The 22434-nt window shown below is 39.2% G+C and overlaps 1 protein-coding gene across 2 annotated transcripts in view; it reads right to left on the bottom strand.

Moving 5' to 3' along the window:
• The window catches only part of LOC149024460 (D-lactate dehydrogenase [cytochrome], mitochondrial-like), a 103692-nt gene that overhangs the window by 71766 nt on the left and 9492 nt on the right, over window positions 1-22434 (bottom strand). The window contains exons 5-6 of one of the 2 annotated variants that reach the window (XM_089144690.1): window positions 16268-16363; window positions 3353-3467 (exon numbers count right to left, since the gene is read on the bottom strand). In XM_089144690.1, the coding sequence (XP_089000816.1) occupies window positions 3353-3467; window positions 16268-16363 (211 nt within the window). The remainder of the gene's footprint in view (window positions 1-3352; window positions 3468-16267; window positions 16364-22434) is intronic. The other variant, XM_089144691.1, reaches the window with a different exon arrangement.

Here is a 22434-nt window from a genome sequence, read left to right as displayed (position 1 = left end):
GTGGCTGCACACCACAGAAAAAAGAAGAAAAAAAATACAACCACTTAAGAAGAAGAGAATGGAAGTTTTTCCAGTCTCTGATAACAGCTCTGATACCATGTTAGAACTTAAGACCTGTAGTCAAACCAAGAACGAAAGAAGAGAGAATGGATCATAAGTTCAAGGAGAAGAACCCAGAAATTAGATTGTGTTTTCTAACCGCAGAAAGATGCACTTATATACAAAAGAAATAATCAAACCTAAAAGACCAAGTACCTTTCCTTTATTTGTATTTTTGGAAAGAGTGTATTCTATAGTCCGTATCAGATTCTAACAAACCCGTATTTGGTTTTATTAATAGGTGTCTCATCTTATCATTAAGTAGTGATGTAGACATGCTAATTGCTATGGTGTATGGACGAGGTTGGTATACCACCGAGCACCTCATGGACATGCACATGTGGGCAGTGGATTGAATGGCAATTTACACAATTTTGGCGCATTCACTTGGCACTTTGCACGTTTGAGTTAATTCAAGAAAGATATGATCTGAAGTCTGAACCGCCCTTTTTGGTCAACGGTTGATCAGAGATGATGGATTTAGACAGAATTCAAGGAAATCTAATGGTCATTTTACCTCGGTAATCTAACTTACAAGGACAGACTCAAACCTGAACGGCTGATCTGGCTGACCGATCCAATGGAACAAACTAGGACATGCACTGAACCATCTATACAGCTATACATGTAAGGTCATCACTGACTGTAAGCACCTCCATGACTATAATTGTCCCTCACATTTACATAATCTGATAGCTACAAAAATCTCTCTTTCAAGCTGAAGTTCGGTATGTGCATAATGGGACCTAAATATCAACCGTTGTGGGCTTACTTGTATTCTAGGAGACAATTTGCTGAAACCCCCTAGCATCCAGTGGTGGGGGAGAATTAACGTGCCTGGAAGTGCCTACATCCTTTTTCCTGTGTTATTTCGAGTTTTTGACTAGCACACCATTCATGTGAACATTAGCTCATGAACAGTACCCACTATTATTAATTTCCATTACTTTCTCTTTATTGTAAATAAAGGAGCTTGGTGATTTCATCGATCACACAACCATTACAACCTAATAGTATTATCAAGTATAAACACATTATCACAAAGACTTCTTGTGGTAATAGAAAGCTAATAGAAGATTAGAGTACCAACAAGGTTGAAAACTCAAAGTTTTGGCGAAACCTAGTACAAGATTGTGCTGGGGTTTGATTGATGGTTTCGGTGGGTTTTAAGGCTGATTTTGACCTGATTTATTATACACAGCCTAAAGTAAGGATGATAAACACACCTCTTAAGGTTTTTTTGTTTTTTTTTTTAAACTAACATAACATAAATTTCACGAAATTGAGTACCAAGAATACAAGGGGAAGAGTAACTAATTTGGATTTCAAAATATGCTATAGCTAAATAAGAAAAGCCGCAGAGTGTAACAAAGATATAACAACATATTGTAAGACTCTGCATAGAGAACCATGTGAGGAGGTTCAGAAGGATGATATATTTTCTGGTTTGTTTAATGTTGATCAACAACGCTATACCAAACCAGATAAGAGTCAACCAAAACCATCCATTCCCTGACCAATCCCTTGACTCTCAGACACAGGTTCCAAGATTGAGTCCCCATAAAGTCCTGAGGATTGCAAGTTGACTCCATTTTTCCTTGACCATTATCAAAGTAGCTTTTGAGTGGAAAAAATGAATCACAATAGGAATGTTGAAGTTGGTGGTGTAGACGTTGAGGAAACAGCCTGGTAGGAGAAGTTGCAATGATAAATAAAAATTTTTAAGGTTCTCCCTTTGGGAAACTACAGGAAAAAATTGAGGAATAATTTCCTGCCTTGAATAGGAAACATGCTTCTATGCAAGTGTTGACAAAATTTCCATCATGAAAATAAGAATGACTAAAAGCAGGACTTTTACAACCCAATGCAATGAGTGAATTGATGGAAAGTCATGGGCAGATTTGGAGATTTAAAACCACATCGCATGAAGTGCTGGATTCTCTCTCTTTCTGCATTTGAAGTTTGAAAGAGCCATATAGTTCAGCTTCTGCAGCACAAGAATTTCAGTTGACCAACAGCATAGGATGTGGTCTAGCTAGTAGCATACTTCTTTGTTATTAATATTCAATTTGAATTGTCAAAAAAATCTGAGCCAAGAAGGCAACCAGTTTTTGACTGCGAAAAAAGCCGATGGCAAAAATAACATGAGTCAGAAATCTAATACGGATGATGACAGATGTTGATGAAATGCTAGTGAACCCAAAAAAAAAAAAAAACCTAAATGTGAACTAGAAAAGCCTGGTAAAGAACCTGCTTCCATACTGCTCCTAGCACTAGCAGGAAGATATGCGAGCCTATTACTAACAGTGATAGGCTGATACCTTTGAAGGAGTTTCAGATGAGAACGTGACAAAGATGAATCGATACATCAGAGTAATGTAGTTCTAGATTGGTAGGAAACCAACTAAAAGCCAAAAACCAGGATCTGCTATATAGAGATAGGCTCGGCTAGGTCAAAGTAGGGTTATGGTTTGGTAGGACCTACAGTTGGATGGTAGGGTTATGTCAAGGATATCTAGTAGATTCTATCAGTGAAGGTTTTCTTAATTCTTGATGGTGGGATTATACAGGAATTTAGAAGACAACTTATTAGGATTAAGTTAGGTTTCTGGGGTGTCAAAAGAAAATAATGATATAATCTAGGAATAAGGGTGGTCAGCTGAGGGAGAAGCTTGGATAGAGTTTCCAAAGAAGGAAGGGAAGTACTTGATCCAATTACTGGTTAGGTCTATGATGGATTCAGTTTTATGAAACTTGTTTCAGAGATGGAGGGGATGTTAGGGTTTGACGATCAGAGGATCAGATAAAGAAGGGCGGGCTTTGGCTTGAACCAAACTTACTGTTGCAGAAGTTCTATGGCAGAAATTAGGAACTTGAATAAAAATCAAACCTTAGACAAAAACATGACAAGATATTCAAACAACCATCAGGGCTTCACACTGCAAGGTGTCAGTCGGATAAAAGACCAGTTGGCCAACCTTCATCAGACACAAAAGACAAATCAATCTCCAAGGGAAATAAAAAGCACATATAGAACTATGTGTGGGAGTCTACCATCCATTGGCATCCCAAATATACTTAATGCTTGGAGCCTTGGACTGCTTGTTCTATTTCTTCTTGCAGATGTAGGACTTCAGTTCTACATCACAGACTCCCAGTTTTGCCAGTCAATATTTCAGATATAATGGAGCACATGAATCATTTTTTAGTGAAACTAACAAAAAGATTTGTGAAATACGGGTTTTAAAGTGACCTGGATCCAGTGGAAAGAAAAGACCATAAGGTTCCAGGTATTCATTAAGCTCTACCCATCCAATCCCAGGCTCAACAACCACATCCATGTCTTCAACATGCAGAGCTTTAACATTCTGTCATGCAAACAAGCAGAAATGCAGCCTCTGGTTATTACAGTAACAAATTTTTCCACCATTAACTTCAACACATTCAACACAGAAAGCATTTAAATCCCAGCAAAGTTAAAACATCTTAATTTTGACAAAATTTACTCAGAATTAAACTTGTATTAATTTTGATTAAAATAATTCCAGATCAACGAGGAAGTTGCAAATAGGTATATCTGAGAAGTGACATGAGTCTCAAGGACAAAGCCCAAGGCCAATTATTCAGTGAGCTATAGGTTTAGAGGACAATAGTGTAGAATTTTGCAATTTACTTAAAAGTTTCATTGTCTGAGTATTAGTTTCTATTTCTGAGAATTGGAGTCTGCAACAGTCAAGATTTCTATTTTTGGGTTTGGTTTCACCTTCTAAAGGGGGTCTGTTTTTTGGGAGTTATTTAGCGGAGATTTTATGTACAAGAATCGAAGTCATATTTTGGAAATTAAGGACCAGCAAGGTAACTCTCTGGAAGATCCTAAAGAAATCAAGAAAGAGGACTTTATCCCTAGACTCTTTAAAGTGGTTGCAGAGGATGTGGGGAGCTGTCCATCAATATCCCTCAAGGAGGGGGCGGTATTGAAGGAGCAGCAATGCCAGTTGGAAGAGCCCATTCTTGAAAGAGGTAAAACGGTGGATCTTGGGGTGAAAGATTCCAAACCTCCAGGGCCCAAGGGGGTTGGAGGTAAGCTTTACAAACACTTATGGGACATGGTAGCAGGAGGAACTAACAAAGACTATTATATGGTCCTTTGAGATTCCATCAGCGTGAATTCATCATGCTGGAGCCTGAGGGCAGAGAGGTGCGAACGTTTGCAAGGTAAAGGCCTATTGGATTTTGACGAAATAGGAATTGAAATGTTTGATTCTTCAGTATCTTATTCAGAACTTTACAATCAATATATACACAACTGCTATCTATGAAATAGGAAAGAATATCCTACCTAGAAGATTAGAATAAATAAGAAATCTACCTAGAATAGAAGATTACAATAAATGAGAAATCTACCTAGAATAGAAGATTACAATCAATGAGAAATCTACCTAGAATAGAAGATTACAATCAATGAGAAATCTACCTAGAATAGAAGATTACAATCAATGAGTAATCTACCTAGAATAGAAGATTGCAATAATAAGAAAAATACCTGTAATAGAATATTACAATCTGATCTACTTAGATTAAAGATACTAATAAAATATTATGATGTGATTCTAAGATTTTCCACAGATTTTGTAATCTGGTGTACAAAATTATTTTTTAAGGATCATCAGTAATAGAATGCAATAGGTGGTGGGGAATCTCCCAGTGACAGCCAGCCTATATTAATCAAAGGAAAGTCGATAGTGGACAACATAATGGTGTGCTATGAGCCTATGATATTATGACGGATTGAACAGAAGGTAGCCTCCCTATTGGCAATGTTGAGGTTGACTTGCACAAGCCCTATGATTCCCTTAGTAGGAAGTTTTCCTTAGAAGTTATGGACAGGAAGCAGTTCCCTTCCCCTCTAGTTCTTAGGGCAAGCGAAAACTTGTAATACTTTCCCTGTGTTCTCTCTATTTCAATTAATGGCAGCCCTGCAGGATATTTTTCAGGAGGGTAGGATTCAAGCAAAGGGCCTTACCATCAGATTACCAGTTTACTCTGGCAATAGAGATTTTCTCTGGAATTACGAGAAATCTGGCAGTTGAAGGACAGATATAGCTACTACCCAAATGCATGTCAGCATGTATTTCCTACTAGATGTTTGCAAATGACTTGCTGGTTTTTGTGAGAGCAACCCATGGCTAGTATGGGGCCCTAATCCGAGTCCGCAATACTCACCGTGGACTAGACCTTGGTAGGGGTAAGTCCTCTATTAGTTTAGGAGGCTTTACGCAAAATAGCTGACCACAACTTTTGAAATGAATGGGTTTCTCTAAGACCAAATTCCCGATTAGGTAGCTTGATGTTCCTTTATATTCAACAAAGCTCTCAAGCAAACTGCATGGCTATTATAGACAACATGAGAAGGAGACTGAAGAGATGGAAAGCTAGATAACTTTTGTATGTAGGGATATTGCAATTGCTGACTTTAATGCACCAATACTGTATCTATAACAAACCCTATCAATTTTAACCCGGGATTCGTATTGCAGGTCCACGTGCCCAAGTTCTAGCCGAAATAAGCTGTGGACTATCCAGATTGAAGCCCATGATCCATATCCTAAGCCCATGGATCTGGATTCCGCAGACGAAGAACCTGCCATACTGGGAACCCAAAGGAGATCTAGTAGAAACTCTGATGGACAGGAAGTGGATCACTAGCCGGAGTCAAGTTGAGTTTGAAGATGTTCGGGATCAAGGTAAGAACACCCCCACATGTTGGTTAGGGTTAAGTTAGTGTTGGGGATCAACCGGATGAGCAAAGCACCCAAACAGTGAAAAGTACTAGGGGGCGGTTGCTTAACGTGGTTGATTGACCCAATATGGCTGTGGTGAGAGAGTGTGAACCTAAAACCTAGCCATGGTTGCTTGACGAGGATTGTACCCCTTGCCCGGGACCCAACAGAGGTAACTTGTTTGTGAGGGATCAGAGTGACTAAACCTACCCAGAGGAGGGCTGGTGTTATATCTTAAAGCATGTCCGTCATATTAGAGACTTGCATAGTTAGTTACTAGATACATCCTTACTTATGCATATCATCTTTTATATGTGTTACTTACCTCGATATAAGGTTGGCAAGCATATGAGATATGTTTCTTTACTGAGTTCGCTAAAACTCATTCCTTTTGTGAATTATTGTTAAACTAAACAAATGGCAATACTGGACCGGGAGAAGTTCCCTATGACTGGGAGGACTCCCGTGAAGAAGCTCTGGAGACGCCAGTGGAAAGTAACGATGTACAGCACGAAGCCACCTACAGGTGCGTGGAATGTGCTTATGGTACCTATTGATGGCAGGAGGGTCCATGTGGCTCATCACTTCGATAAGATGATGGAGGGTTGGATGACTCTTTTCATCGAGAAGCTAGAAGAGAAGACCGCTATTTATGAAAGAGAATAGAGAAATAATTAAACTTTTATTATTTTTGCTTCTGCTGAAACTCCACTTTTGGACATGTTTAATTTATTCATTTTCCTAGATTCTTTCCTTGAGTATTGGACTCATGTAATTCCTTTTTATTTAATTATTTGGATTCTTCTTGCTCTTGATTATTATTGTGTATATGTATTATCATTGATGGGTAAACCATGGATCTTGTGACTGTGGATCGCACCCACAGGTTGTCGGGCGAGACCGATACCGGCGGATGGGGTGTGACAATATCTACTGGTCAAAATTTTTTAGGCTGCTTGGAAATGTGATTAAAAAGTTGGAATCCATCTTCTAAAACTTCCCACAGACTGGTCCTTCTCTAGAGAGGAAGATGCATCTGCTGTCTTGGGATGCAGTGTATAGACCAGAGAAGGGGAGGGAGGTCTAGGGATTTGACACATAAAAAACATGAACATGGAAGGTATACTAAGGCATTATAGTGAATTGCTTCTAGGAAAGATAGCATTTAAGCCTGTTAGACGTATAGCAGGTGTCTGAAGCAGGACTTTATTTGGTTAGTCAAGCCAATCCATGATTCCTCTTGGTTCTAGAGGAAGGTGCTAAAATACATGGATAAGGCAAAACCACTATGCCCATTGAGTTCAATAGAGTTAGTATGAAACAAAGGAATGTTGTCACGTTCATGCAATCAAGATGAAGTAACATCTGCTGTTCTTAAAAAACCCACAGAAATCTCAGACATGGCTGCTACTGATCCAAAAAAAAAATTAAGAGGAGACTGAGATACGTAAAAATAACGACAGAATCTTCAACAGAGAAAATTGTACGGTATGGTCAAGAAGAAAAAGGCCCTGATGGAAGAAAAGTGTTCACCACCATAGGAAAGGCAATTGAAAAAGGCCTGCTCAGTCGCACGTTGGAGAGAAAAGGGAACTGAAGGTCTCATGGAGGCAATGGTAGTGAGGGGCTGACAAAGATTTAGCAGGGGCACTAGGACCTAGCAGAGGTGGTAGGGGGTCTGGCGGAGCCTAATGGTAATTATGGTAGGAACTGGCACGGATGTGTTAAAATTTTATGCACCTGTCAGTCACATTTCTATTCTGATAAGTTTTTTTTTTTAAGTTCTTATTTACATTGTACCTCCCTAAAGAGGTCCCTTTTAATTCAAAGAGTACTAACAAATCAAATAGGTGTGGATTGTGCCTTCTTCTAAATAGCTTCTCTTCTATCTAACGAGGGACAGAATAGAGAACAAAGAAGGATAAAGAAGATGGGGGGAAGAAGAGGAAATCTCAAAAGTATCAGTCTTAAAGAAGGGGAAGAGAGAGAAGAACACACGTAAGGAGGAGGAGGAGGAGGAGGAGTAGGAGAAGAAGAAGAAGAGAAGAGAATAGGAGAGAAGGGGGGGAGCTGCAAATGCACAAAGCTCAAGCTTTACTTCATTTTTCTCTACTCCAAAAGTCCTTGTTTTTATTGCAATGTAAGAGCCTATTTATAGCTAGGCTAAAACTTTACAAGAAATAGAAACTAATATTCTAGTACTATTGATAATAGAATCTTATGGAAATAGAAACTAATTAAAATCAGAAAGTACTAGGCTTTATACTTCAGCCACATGCATAAATAATGAAAACAGAAACTAATCTAAGGTCCTAAATCTCCCAATAATAAAATCTTCATCTAATCTAATCTTGGGCCTCACAAATCATCTATGGAATATTCCCGTTATGTCAAATAATGGACTGTGACCCTGTTCATGTGAACAATGATTTGGCATTCTAAAAGACCATTTGAGTGCTAGCTTGAGCTAGCCTGGTCCATGTTGGTCCTGGTTCCATGCTGCTTGTCCTGCTTGACTATCTTCTCTACAACTTCTGCTCTCTTGATCTTCTTCCTCAACTCTCCACTATTGCTCAATCTCTTGATCCCAGAGTTGACGATGGAGGCAAAAAAGCCTTGTGGTCGCTGCTGGAATGGGAAACGGATTGGGTGGCGGGAAGCAGCGAAAGAAGAAAAAGAGAGGAAGAAGCAGCAGCAACAATTGGTGACTGGTGCCTCAACTCTCAAGCATTGATGAAAAAAAATCCCAAAAATTGCTCCAATACTAGATTGAATGATTTGGGGAATTCAGCTTAAAGTCACTGTGACACAACCCAACTGTGTAATCATGGATGAGTGATGCACATTAGAAATACACCATAAGGAAACACAAATAAATCCCTATGGACAATTCTACTTTGTACCCATATTACAATACCAAAGTTCTGAGAGAAGTGAAGAAAAACACAGGTTTTTTTTTGCTGAATCAAATCTAAAATCTACTCATACCAAGTTGGAGATTAGGTATCGAGAATTCAACCAAAGGAACAATGATTAGCAGATAAGAAGAGAATCTGTTGAGAGTGAAATTGGTGAGTTGCTTGCAGGAATCACTTACCTATATGTTTCATTGCTAACATTCTTGGAATTATGGGGAATAGCCGACATCTCGAAGGTGATCTCTCTGATTCTCCTCTTCTCCTCTACACCACTTCTTCATCCTCCTTATCTTTCTCTCCTCTCTCTCTTTCTATTTCTCTGCCTCTCGTTCTCAACTTCTCTCTGTTCTGGTGTAAACCTTTGAAAGTTTTGCAGTTCATAACTTTTGAATCTTTGGCAATGCTGGGATGCCAGTAGCTAAGCGTCGTGGCTTTCGTCTCTTAGGGTTTCTGGCACCAACCTTGCCTTAGAAATCCTAGAGTGGTCAGCGATTCTAGAAGCGGAGAGCTGTTGGCGGTCATCCACCTAGGCGCCACTCACTCTCTCTCTCTCTCTCTCTCTCTCTCTCTCTCTCTCTCTCTCTCTCTCTCTCTCTCTCTCTCTCTCTCTGCCTCTCATTCTCAGCTTCTCTCTGTTTCTCCGCCCCTTGTTTTCATCTCTTCTCTCTGCTTCTCATCTCCTCCTTTCTCTCTCCTCTCTACCTATCTTAAAAAAAATGAGGTCATTTCAAGTTTTTGGTTTAGGTCATCAAGGGTTCTTGTATTCGTACAGTGCCAGCAGTAAGCCATAAGGGCCATCACTGCTGATCCCTCCAACTCAGTTTTTTACCTAGACGTGGACTCCTCTCCTCTCTCTCCCTCTTCCCTTTCTGTTTCTATGTTCAGCTTCATCGTCGAGGGTTCTAGTTCTCGATGGCCTCTCTAGCGTTGGGAAGCCATCATTGCTGATCTCTCCAAGTCAGGTTCGATCTCAATTCCATATTCATCTCCTCCCTCTGTTTCTCCTTCTCTTGCCCTCTTCCCTTTCTTTTGTTCTTCTGATTCCTCTCCCCCCCCCCCCCTCTTCCTCTTCCTCTCCCCTTTTTGTTCCAAGGTTTCACTTCAGATCATCAAGGATTCTATCCCTTAATGGCCTCTCTTGCATCAGGGGATTCCCATAAGAGCCATCACTGTTGATCTCTCTAATTTAGGTTTGAACTCTGATCCGGTTTTACCTCCTCCTTCCATTTCTCTTTTTTTATCCCTATCCCCTTTCTATCTTTCTTCATCTCAATCTTGTGATGCTACCAACCCTAGCGTTTGTTGTGCTACATTGGTCCTTGCTGCATGTCCCACACATTGTTGCAACGAAGGCTTTTCATATCATCGACCCATCGAGAGATTGAGTCGGCTTAGATGGGTCTACTACCCTTTGGGTCCGTTATGGTTGTGATTAAGGTACAACTTTTCCAAGAAATTCCGCGAAATTTTGCCGAATTTCGGCCGTTTCAATGGATGGTGAACCAAAATGGCCGTTGAAAGTCGAACTTGTGAGACATCACGGCGATATCTCACTATTTATCGCCGAATTGGCGATTTATCGCCAAACTAGCGGCGATTTCTCACAAAAAAATTGCCGAAATTCTTTAGCAATATAAGGGTGAGTTCGCCGAATTTCAGCTAATTATCCACCTGATTTATTTGGATTTTCTCTTTCCTATCCAAACCTCCCCCAGAGCTTCTCTCTCCTACTTCTTGGCATTTTTTCCATATTTTCATTCGATCTTCAACATAAAATCTTAGATTTTGCTTCATTATTGACAGGTATAGCAATATTCGCAACGATCAAGCGAGATTTCACATAAATCTAGGTGTTTTGTGGAGTTTTTCATCTAAGAGGTAACTATTGTTTTCTAAACTGTTTTTTTTTTTTTCAAAATGCATGCAATAATGTTGTTGGATGGGTATGAAATTAATATATGTTGAATACAGTAAGCCGATCTACAAACTCACGGAGTCAGAATTTTTTTCGCTAGGTAATTTATTATTTATTTTCGGGCATCAAAAATTGTATTTATCTACATTACAAATGCTTACTTTTTGCATGATGTGTTGTATCATGATTGAAAAAATATATGTGGATCTTCATGGGCCGATCTACAGACTCACAGAGTTGGAATATTTTTCGACCCAATAAATAATTTTTTGATTTTTTGAAATTTATTAAAATATTAAGATAAAATACAAATAATTGTGAAAAAAAGATTAAAAAAAATTAAGAACAAATAAGGAAAATGATTTTGAAAATTAGAGAAAATTATGAATAGCTATATAATTATTTTCAAGTGTTGCTCGTGTGATTTCATTGTCGGTTTTGATATGGCAACTTTTTCTTTTGTCGAAAAAATTTAAATATCCATTCTGTATAAAATATTATTTTGGTATTGTAAAAATGTTTATGCAATCATTTTTCAATGCAACAGTTATCATGTCTAGCAGCGGGAGAGGAGTAGGTTCACAGGGAGTACAGTAGGGCCGGGGACAAGGACAGCCACAAGGAGCTGCAGTGAGGGGGAGGGTTGATCTTGCATGACAGTATTGTGTTGCTATTGATGGCAACAAGAGTACAACAAAATGCAACTTCTGTGGTAAAGAGATGAACTCAAGTGGAATAAGCAGGTTTAAGGCTCACATCACTAGCAATTCAAAGAATGTGGCTACATGCACTGAGGTGAATGCTGATATAGTGAAGGCAGTTAGAGAGCTGGAGAAAGAAAAGGGGAAGAAGAAACAAGAGAAGAGGAGGGTGAATGTTGCATTGGACGAGGCAGTGGGGGCACCATCATCTTATAGAGTTTATTCAGATTCTGATCGGGATGTTGATCCCGAAGATATCAGAGCAGGAAAAGAGGGACATTAGATGGGCGATGGCTGACAGGCAGGAGATGCAGTACCAGGAGCAAGAGAGGGCCAGAGCTAGATTTACAGGAGTTGGTCCCTCTAGGTCTATAGGGGCCGGATCATCTAGATCAGGGGTTGGAGCATCTGGATCAAGGGCTAAAGCATCTGGATCTATGGACAGGGGTGGTATACGTGGTATGTTCAGCCAATCACAAAGTTAGAGGGTCACTTCTACAGCAAATCTACAAGGACCACGTGACTATCCAAAGAGGAGGGATCCTATCCTAGAGCAGGATCCTGATATTTTCAGAAAGAAAGGGACCAAGCAGCCCAAAATTACAGGTGCATAGAATGGGATGGCTAAGAAAGTGAAGAAGGCAGTGTCGAAGTGGATATACCACAGTTCGGTTCCAGCAAACACAGCACAGGGTCCTTATCATAAGAATATGATTGACACTAATGCAAAGGCAGGTCCTGGATATGCTGGTCCCACCCCTAAAGAGGTGATGACCACCTTACTGACTGAGGAGAAGGAGGAGCTGCAGCAGTGCATCAATGGTTTGAGACCGATGTGGGGGTCATATGGATGCACCATTATGTGTGATGGATGGACTGATCCGACAAGAAAATCTATCATCAATTTTATGGTGTATTGTGATAGGAGGACCATATTTTTTAAATCTGTAGATGCTACTGGGCAAACAAAAGACGACAGGTATATACTTGGACTCCTACAGGATGTTATTGATGAGGTTGGGAAGAATAATGTGGTGCAGATTGTCACCGACAATGGCTCCAACTTCAAGAAGGCAAGTGAGGTACTGATGAATACACCTGAATATAATCTATATTGGACACCCTACACAGCTCACTGTATCGACCTCATGTTAAAGGACATCGGTAAGATCAATATTATCCAAAGCACAGTGGAGAGGGCCAAGCAGATAACTAATTTCATCTATGATCATACCCCTGCTCTGGATATGATGAGGTGAGCATGCGAGGGTGAGCTAGTGTGACCCGGTCCCTCGAGATTCGCCACGAATTCCGTCGCCCTCAGTAGTATTCAGGAGCGAAAGGCGGGCCTAAGCTCCATATTTGCATCAGAGGAGTGGTTATCACGGGTTGGATCAAAGTAAGTATTTTTTTTCTCTCTACTATTTGATTTAACAAGTTCTTAACTTCTTATACATTTATACTATGAATATATAGTATGTAGTATTTACTACAAACTTAATGTGTTTGTGGGCGCACCGCACAGACAACAATCTCGTCTGATGAGTTTTAGAGGAATGTGACAATTGTGCTGGAGACTTTAGATCCCATAATCAAGGTCTTGCATACGGTTGATTCCTCCCTGAGGGGGCCCACTATGCCCCATATTTATACAGCCCTTGAGCGAATGAAGATAGCAATCCAAAGAGCTAACCCCAGAGGTTGCACCATTTACCTGAATATTGTGCAAGCTAGATGGACCGCTCATCTAATGCATCTGATGCATAAGGCGGGTAAGTAATTAGTGTGGGTTATTAATTTATAGCTTATAGTAGATATTAAGTCTCTAACTGTGAGTTTGTGAATTGTGCAGCCTATTATCTCAATCTCAAATATCAGTATACATAGTTGTCAAAGCATCCGCCTAAGCGGCAAAGCGGTTTTTCAACTGCTTTGTTTTGAACCGCTTAATTGACGTCCAATCTGCAAAGGACCCCCGTGCCCATCGGCAACAAAATGTGAAGCATAATCCATACTCAACATCAAAAATCAATGAATTAGTAAATGCCTAGCTGAACGCTTTGACAACCATGGTTTGATGAGATGAACTTATGTTTATGTTCTTTTTTTGAATAATTTTTCATGATTATAATTCTTGAATGCTTTTTTTTTTGGATGAATGTGACTATTGAATATTTGTTTAGCTTAATATAGAAAAGTAGTTGTATTGAAAAGTAGTTTAAAAGTAGTTATATTGAAAAATTTTGACCCAACCACTTTGGTCGCCTAGGCACCGCTTTATTGCCTAATTGCCTAGTCGGAGCCCCAGTCGCTTTAGTCACCTTGCCGCTTTGACAACTATGTCAGTATAATGAAAATTTTGGGGTTGAGGTCAGACTTGCTCAATGTTGTTATGTAGGTTATCTCGAAGTTGGAGCCAAACCCAGTGGTCCAATCAAATTTCCATATGGAGGTTAGAACTTAAAATTTAAAAGTTAGAACTTAGTACTTGCTTTTTATTTGTGAAAGAATTTAGCTAACCATCAATACAAATGATTGTAGATCAAAATGCTTAGGGATGCACTAGGGGCCTTTGGGTCAAATGCTGCTATACATAACCAACAAAATTATGATCTAGGTTAGATGCATGATTACTACTATTATTATTACATTTTACATATAAGTATATAACTATATAAGTAGGATTTTTTGTAAAAGTATTAACTTAATTTATTTGTGATAACGCAGCTGAGTGGGGGATTCTATATGGGGGCAATGCAAAGAACCTTCGAAAGTGGCAGTGAAGATCCTCTCCTAGACTTGCTTTGCCTCTGGGTGCGAGAGGAACTGGAGTACATTTGGCATGATTCTCCTCTTTGTTAATGAATTTATTTATTCATCTCAAAAAGAAAAAAATTTCTTGGAATTACAGGTGAACTCCCAACATAGGTAAGATTTTAAAAAAGAACAAATGCAAAATAAATTTCATATTGGTTACAAACTTACAATAAGCTTGTGAGTGAAATACCCTTATACACAATAAAAGACCATTGAAGGACAACGTTATTATCTGATCGGGTCTCCAACATAATCATCACTTAGGCATCCAAGCCTCATACATGGAGAGGCAATGGGTAACGAAGACCTCCATAATGGTCCCCATCAGCACAGATGATGTAAAGGGGCAGCATAGCACCTAAGGTTACTTCCCCAAACCCTACAGCCCCCCCAACAACCCTACCAAAGGCATTTTTTTTTGCCAGTTTGGTAAAGTTAGTGGAGTCCAAGGTTAGGGTGGATCTACTTTTGTTTCTTCATTTCAGTCATTATTTTGTCAGTTATTGAAGAGTCCTTAGGGTATGATTCCTAGGTTGTTTTTGGGAATCCTCTAGTTTCAGTCTATCTCTTGATAGGATTCCATATCTACTTTTGGATTCCAAATTGGATCATTCTAGAGTGAGATATGTTAGAATCCTTGTTTGAGTAAGAAATCATACTTAGTATTAGATTGCAAGTTTGAATCCAAATTGGGTTCCTAAGTTGATTCATAGTGTGTTTCCCTTTAGGGGCAATAAATAAAGCCTCCATTCTCTGTAAATAACAAGTTGAAATTGAAGAATAAAGTTGATTGAGTTTGGAGGAATAGAAGTCATGGGCTTCCTTGGGAGATCTGCGGCAGCCTTGAGTAAGATTCCAGCAGTGTCTTAAAGCTCCAGAAGCAGTCCTTCAATTCCAGCAATTCCTTCCCATCTCCAAGTGAAAAACAACCCCAGCCCCCTTCCTTGTCACCCCTACCTCCAGCAAGTGCCCCAGCCCCTCCCCTCTTCCCTACTGTAGCAGCAGCACCCCTCCCCTCTTAATTCCCAAATCCCCACACCATTACCTCCCTTTTCCCTTCCTAGTAGGATCGCACCTTAACCCTTACCAAGTCGTACTCCTAATTCCCTCAAAGAACCTAAACCCCAGTACTTCTAAATTCCTGCACTTCACCTTCTTCATTAAAATTCTGTAATTCATCTTCAACCTCTAAACCTAAACTTTCAACCACACTCCAAAACCATTTAGGATTATCATCTTCTTAACCCATTCTACTTCCCCCCTCCAAATCCTAACCCTTGTCGACATCCACAAGAGTCCTACTCCAAATAGAAAACTTAAATATGATCCTTAAACCTATAGAAACTAATCTGACATTACAAATTACAAGTAATAGTCCGATTCTTAACCTAATCGAACCCTAGAATCCATTAAAACCCTAAAGTTCAGATCTGAAATCATAGATTACAGCAATTTCTAAACCCTAAAACATAAATCCGGACATCCCCTAGCCTGGCCAAAACCTATACCAACCCTAAACTACCCCTTGGATAACAACGATTACTGCAAAACCCAATGCTACAGGTCAATTACAGCCCCAGAAGACTGCTAGTTCTCAAGAAAGAGGATCCTGGAGTAAGCATGAGTCATAGGGTAATAACCCAATTGCTAAACCCTAGAATTTGGTTCACAACAAGGATCTTGTTCATTCTCTCGTAATATTTGGGTAGAAACTTTTTTTTCCATGAATTATTTACTATGTTACACAGAAAGGACCTTGGAGAATTCAGCACATGGAGATTGGAGAACAATTTGAAGGTCATCAAAGAACGGACAGGAGGGACACATCATGATATAAAGACTTAGTTCAATAATGTAGTTGGGACATCTTATTGCCTTATTCCCTCCACCCCCAACCCCACCCCACATAAATGAAACAAACTGCTATAGCACATGAATCACTCAATCACATGGTACAAAACTCCTGCTAATCAAAAAGAAAATGCAAGACTAAAAACTAATTGTCATAAAAGGTAATAAGAAACTTTTAATCCATACCTTCATCAATGACATGTCAATGCAAACACCTCCATGTGGAGACAGAGTGTGACCTTCAAGTGATGTAGCTCCACCATATGGTACAATAGGAACCTGCTAATGACAAAATAATGAACAGTTTAGACATCACTTCTTGAAGCGAACTGGACCACGTACACACTACCAAAATCAAGGAACCAGTGAGATAATCTAATCATAAATTATGGTTGGTCAGTGATTATTAGTTCTTGCAACTTTAAGCTAACCATTTAATGTTAGGGGAAGAAGAAGCAACAAATTTTCATGTCAGGCAATTTTAGATGAAGCATCAAATTTCCATGTCAAGCAATTTTTCCTTTTTCGCTGTCTTCTTTTGTGCAGTTCCAGGCTGAAATTGTAGGACGTAAGCCTTTTTAGCAAAAGAACCTGGGTTGGTTGGTTCAGACAGAGTTGGATAGGAGAGTCATCTATCCTAGAAGTGCCATGTTGGCAGTAGGTGAACAATCAAATGACAAACCAATCTTTTAAGGGTTGTGAAGGAATTCAGTAGCTTTTATTTTCAATGCTTTTTAGTTGAATATGAGGTAATTCTGATAGTGCAGCTGGAATCATAGAGAAATTAAGATACCAAAATAAGGAGTATGCTGAAGAATATTGAACAATGTTAGAAAACAAGCTTTAAACAATCAAAATAGCAGTTGAACTTGAACAAAGAAAAGAGAGATGAAGAACCAGTAGAAAAGACCTGTGATTCTTAGCTAAAGAGTCTAGATCACAGAGCACTTTTATTTATAGCTTTTAATGAATCTAATACAACTTGAGAGACAAGTAATTGTCCTCTAGAAAAAAAAAAGAAACAAAATATTACAGCTTTAGTAACTTCCTAACTCCTAAAATAGAAAGTTCTGAGAATAGAAACTACCACCAAAATAGAAACTATGCTTTCTAAAAACTTCCAAAACTTATGTAGCAAGACTCCCACATTAGAATTAGAAAATATAATAAAAACAATAGCATAATACTGTTCACGTGAACAGTAACGTGAACAGTAAAACTTCCAAATTTACGTATACTTCAACACTCCCCCTCAAGCTGGAGCATACAAATCTCCCATGCCCAGCTTGCAACAGATAGACTGAAAACTTGGTCTGAACAGAGCTTTGGTGAACAAATCAGCTATTTGGTTAGTAGAGCTCACAAAAGGAGTTGTTATAAGCTTCTTCTTCACTGCATCACGCACAAAGTGACAATCTACCTCTATATGCTTCATTCTCTCATAGAACACTGGATTACAAGCAATGTAAGTGGCTGCCTGATTATCACAAAACATTTTCATAGGGGTAGACACTGGAAATCCTATTTCCTCTAACAATGAACGAAGCCACATCAATTCAGCAGCGGTGTGGGCCATAGCCCTATACTCAGCTTCAGCACTAGATCGAGCAATGGTGGACTGTTTCTTACTCTTCCAAGTCACAAGATTTCCACCAAGAAAAGTACAATAACCTGTGGTTGACCGGCGATCAATGACGGATCCAGCCCAATCTGCATCAGAAAAGGCAACCAAGTCCATACTCCGATTTGGTCGATAAATGAGCCCTTTTACGGGCGCACTCTTGAGGTACCGAAGCACTCTCATCGCTGCGTCCCAATGAGCCTTCCTAGGAGACTGCATAAACTGACTCAACACACCAACAGAATAAGAAATATCAGGACGAGTAACAATAAGATAAATAAGTTTCCCAATAAGACTCCTGTAATGATGGACATCATCTAACAAGTCACCATCATCACGTCCTAACTTCAACTGAGGATCCATGGGAATGTCGCTAGGTTTAGAAGCAAGCATGTCAGTCTCAGTCAAAAGATCTAACACATACTTTCTTTGTGACAAACTTACTCCTTGTTTACTGCGAATCACTTCAATCCCCAAGAAATATTGTAGATCACCTAAATCTTTGGTTTGGAAAGATTTTTGTAAGTGTGCCTTAACTGTATGGATTGCATCAACATCATTGCCTGAAAGAACAATATCATCAACATAAACTGCCATAATGACAACACAATCACCCTGCCGTCTAACAAACATAGAGTGATCAAAATAACACTGTACAAAACCAAAAGACTCCACAGTCTTGCTAAATTTCTCAAACCAAGCCCATGGAGATTGTTTGAGTCCATAAATCGCTTTATGAAGCCTGCAAACACGAACATTGTCCTCCCCCTGAGCAACATACCCTGGAGGTTGCTACATGCAAACTTCTTCATGAAGATCACCATATAAGAGTGCATTTTTTATGTCAAGCTGAAAAAGAGTCCAATCATAATTCACAGCCAAAGATATCAAGACACGGACAGAATTAAGTCTTGCCACAAGAGAAAAAGTCTCAAAATAATCTACACAATATGTTTGTGTAAAGCCCTTAGCCACCAAGCGGGCCCTAAGCCTTTCAACCGTACCATCAGAATGGTACTTAATAGTATACACCCACCGACAGCGAACCACATCTTTCCCAAGAGGTAAGTTGACTAAAGACCATGTATGACGAGAATGTAAAGCATCCATTTCCACATCCATAGTGGCTTTCCAGCCAGGAATTTTAAGAGCTTCGGTATGATGGGTTGGAATATGAATGGCAGACATAGACAAAGCAAGGCAACGAAAGCTAGGAGGGAGATGAGAGGTAGAAACAAAATTGGAAAAAGGATAAACAATGTTAGAGTGTAAAGTGCAAGTACGAGTACCTTTCCTTAAAGCAATTGGTAAGTCATCTAAAGGCGGAGTGGGATCTCCACTAGAAGAATCCGCCGGTGGAGAGGATGAAGAAGGAACATCCGTAGGGCCAACTTCAGGCTCCACTAAAGGAGAGCCGCTAATATTGTTAGGAGGAACTCTACTATCCACAATATGTTCTAGCAACTTATGTCTTCGCTGATAAACCTGTAGAGGAACATTGCTAGTGGAAGGAACTAAAAAGGGAATAGGAGGAGTATCATCCAAAACACAGTTTTCAACAGACACAGATTGACTAAGATAATAAGGAGTGTCTTCAAAAAAGGTCACATCCGCACTTGTAAAATGTTTGCGAATAACTAGATCATAACAGCGAAAACCTTTTTGAGTTCGTGAGTACCCAAGAAAAATACACTTAATAGAACGGGGGGTAAGTTTATCCAAAGGATGTGGTATGCGAACAAAACACACACAACCAAAAATTTTGGGTGGAACTGAAAACGGTTCTCTATTAGGAACAACAATTGAAAAATGAGATTTTTCAGAAAGCAAAGGCATAGGCATGCGGTTAATTAAATGACCAGCAGTCAAAATCGCATCACACCAGTAACTCTTTGGAACATTCATTTGAATCAAAATAGCGCGTGCAACCTCCAAGAGGTGACGATTTTTGCGTTCAGCCACTCCATTTTGTTGGGGAGTGAATGAACAACTGGTTTAATGAATCATTCCAAGAGAATCACACAAGTTAGATATATCATGTTGCACATATTCTAAAGCGTTATCAGACCGAAAAATTTTAATAGGAAGAGAAAATTGAGTCCGAATTTCATAAATAAAACTTTTAAATGTAGTTAAGAACTCTGTCCGATCCTTTAAAAGATACAACCATGTAAGACGGGAGAAATCGTCCACAAAAGTAACAAAATATCGAAAACCATGCCTATTACTAATTCTACAAGGGCCCCAAATATCGGAATGAACAAGAGAAAATAAGGACTCACTACGAGAGATAGAGCGTGGAGGATAGGTGGCACGATGATGCTTCCCTAACTCACACGCTTCACAATTTAATCTAGACACTGATTTAAAAGAAGGAAATAAAATTTTTAATCTAGGTAAAGACAGATGGCCTAAACGACAGTGCCACTGGAGAGCATCTACACATCATTAGAAAGAGCCGCAATAGGGGTAGCATAGTCCAGATAGTAGAGTCCGTTTCTTTCACACCCTCCACCAATCGTCTTCCTCGTGTGAAGGTCCTGGAAAACACAATAAGTGGGAGTAAAAGTCACAGAGCAGTTTAGTGCTTTAGTTAATTGACTAACAGATAATAAGTTAAAAGGAAAGTTAGCAACATGAAGTACGGATGATAAAGTAAGAGAAGGTGTAGGAGAAACACTTCCAGAGCCTAGAATAGGTGTGGAAGTCCCATTAGCTATGACAACATAATTTTTAGTGGTAGATTTAGAAAAAGAGCTAAAAAGTGATGACTTACCAGTCATATGGGAAAAGGCCCCTGAATCGATGATCCAAGGGGTGGGAGTAGAAGTGAGAAGTGTTGTGTTACCTGCATGAGAAAGTGTGGCAGCAGAAGTACTAGTGGATGTGGAAGCGCCAGTTTCAATATTTTGCAATCGGCGAAGGATTTGGCTTACATCATCTCTTAGGAGTCTTAGACAAGTCCCCCGAAGAAGATCCAGAACCACTATCGTTGTTTGCTACAGTATCAGTACCACCATCAGAAACGACATGATTGGCAAGGTGCTTGGCCCACTGTGGTTTTCCATGTTTGGCCCAACAAGTTTCCACTAAGTGCCCTGTTTTACCGCAATGAGTACAAAGTCGAGATGTCTTATCAGACAATTGAACACCACGACCTCTAAAAGACCTACTAACTCCCCCTGAACCACGACCACGTCCCCTTCCATAAGAGGTAGTGAAGGCTGAATTTTCTCCTTTAGAACTCCCTTTAGGCAAGGCAATACGTTGAAGTCTAGAATATGCTTCACTAAGATTAGGGACATGCTCACCAACAAGAAGATGTCCTTTGACAGATTTCAGTTCAGGGTTCAATCCTGCAAGAAACTTAGACACAAAAAATTCATTCCGTTGGGCCTTCAGCTTCTCTATATCAGTGGTGAGAGGTTGAAAGACATTCAACTCCTCCATCATGCCTTTAAAGGAGTTGTAATATTCCTGCAGAGACTTGTCAGCTTGCTGAAATTGAAATAGCTTTTCATAAATACTAAAAATCCGAGTCATATTTTTAGCTTGGGAATAAGTCTCTTGCAAATCATCCCATATTCCCTTTGCAGTCTTATGGAACATAACATTCGCTGCAATATATCAGGTGCCATACTATTCCACATCCAAATTGTGATGATTGCATCATCTTGGATCCAACTAAAATAGTATTTCTTAGTCTCAGCAGGAGGTTCATCCTCAATGAACTTAAGCTTACCTTTTGCAAGTATGTACACCCAAACCGCTTGTGACCACAACAAGTAATTAGAACTACCTTTGAGCTTGATAGATGTAATTTGAACGTTTACATGATCTCCTTGAGATCCTTTTGATTCAGCCGTACTCATGATTGAGTCACGTGTAAGTGAAGACATTAAACTGAGGTAGATATCACTCAAATCAGTTTTCCAAAACTTGAAGTAGAATGAGCACAAAAAAAATTCTGCAACCTTAAGACAGAATAGGAGAAAAAAAAGAGAGGTAACAAAGGTATCCAAGTTCTGGAACGTGTAAGAGTAAGGTAATAGGTAGAGAAGATCAGTTCACATGAATATCTGATCTAACAGTTCATAATATACAGCATTAGGTGGCTGCACACCAAGGAAACAGAAAAAAAAAAGAATTTCATAAGAGAATATTGAGAACAACGCTATTTTGATTCAAAAAAGCTCTGATACCATGTTAGAAAACAAGCTTTAAACAATCAAAATAGCAGTTGAACTTGAACAAAGAAAAGAGAGAAGAAGAAGAGAAGAGAGATGAAGAACCAGTAGAAAAGACCTGTGATTCTTAGCTAAAGAGTCTAGAATCACAGAGCACTTTTATTTATAGCTTCTAATGAATCTAATACAACTTGAGAGACAAGTAATTGTCCTTTAGAAAAAAAAAGGAAACAAAATATTACAGCTTTAGTAATTTCCTAACTCCTAAAATAGAAAGTTCTGAAAATAGAAACTACCACCAAAATAGAAACTATGCTTTCTAAAAACTCCCAAAACTTATGTAGCAAGACTCCCACATTAGAATTAGAAAATATAATAAAAACAATAGCATAATACTGTTCACGTGAATAGTAACGTGAACAGTAAAAGCTGTTTTTACTGTTCACATGAACAGTAAAAGCTGTTTTTACTGTTCACGTGAACAGTAAAACTTCCAAATTTACGTATACTTCAACAAACAATATTAAAAATAAAATGTATATCGA

The sequence above is a fragment of the Hakea prostrata genome, chromosome 2 (genome assembly GCF_041222555.1).
Source record: "Hakea prostrata isolate BN-2017 chromosome 2, UWA_Hpros_2, whole genome shotgun sequence".
Lineage (NCBI taxonomy): Eukaryota > Viridiplantae > Streptophyta > Magnoliopsida > Proteales > Proteaceae > Hakea > Hakea prostrata.
The sequence above is the reverse complement of the archived record's forward strand: the minus strand, read 5'-3'. Positions and strand labels throughout refer to the sequence as shown.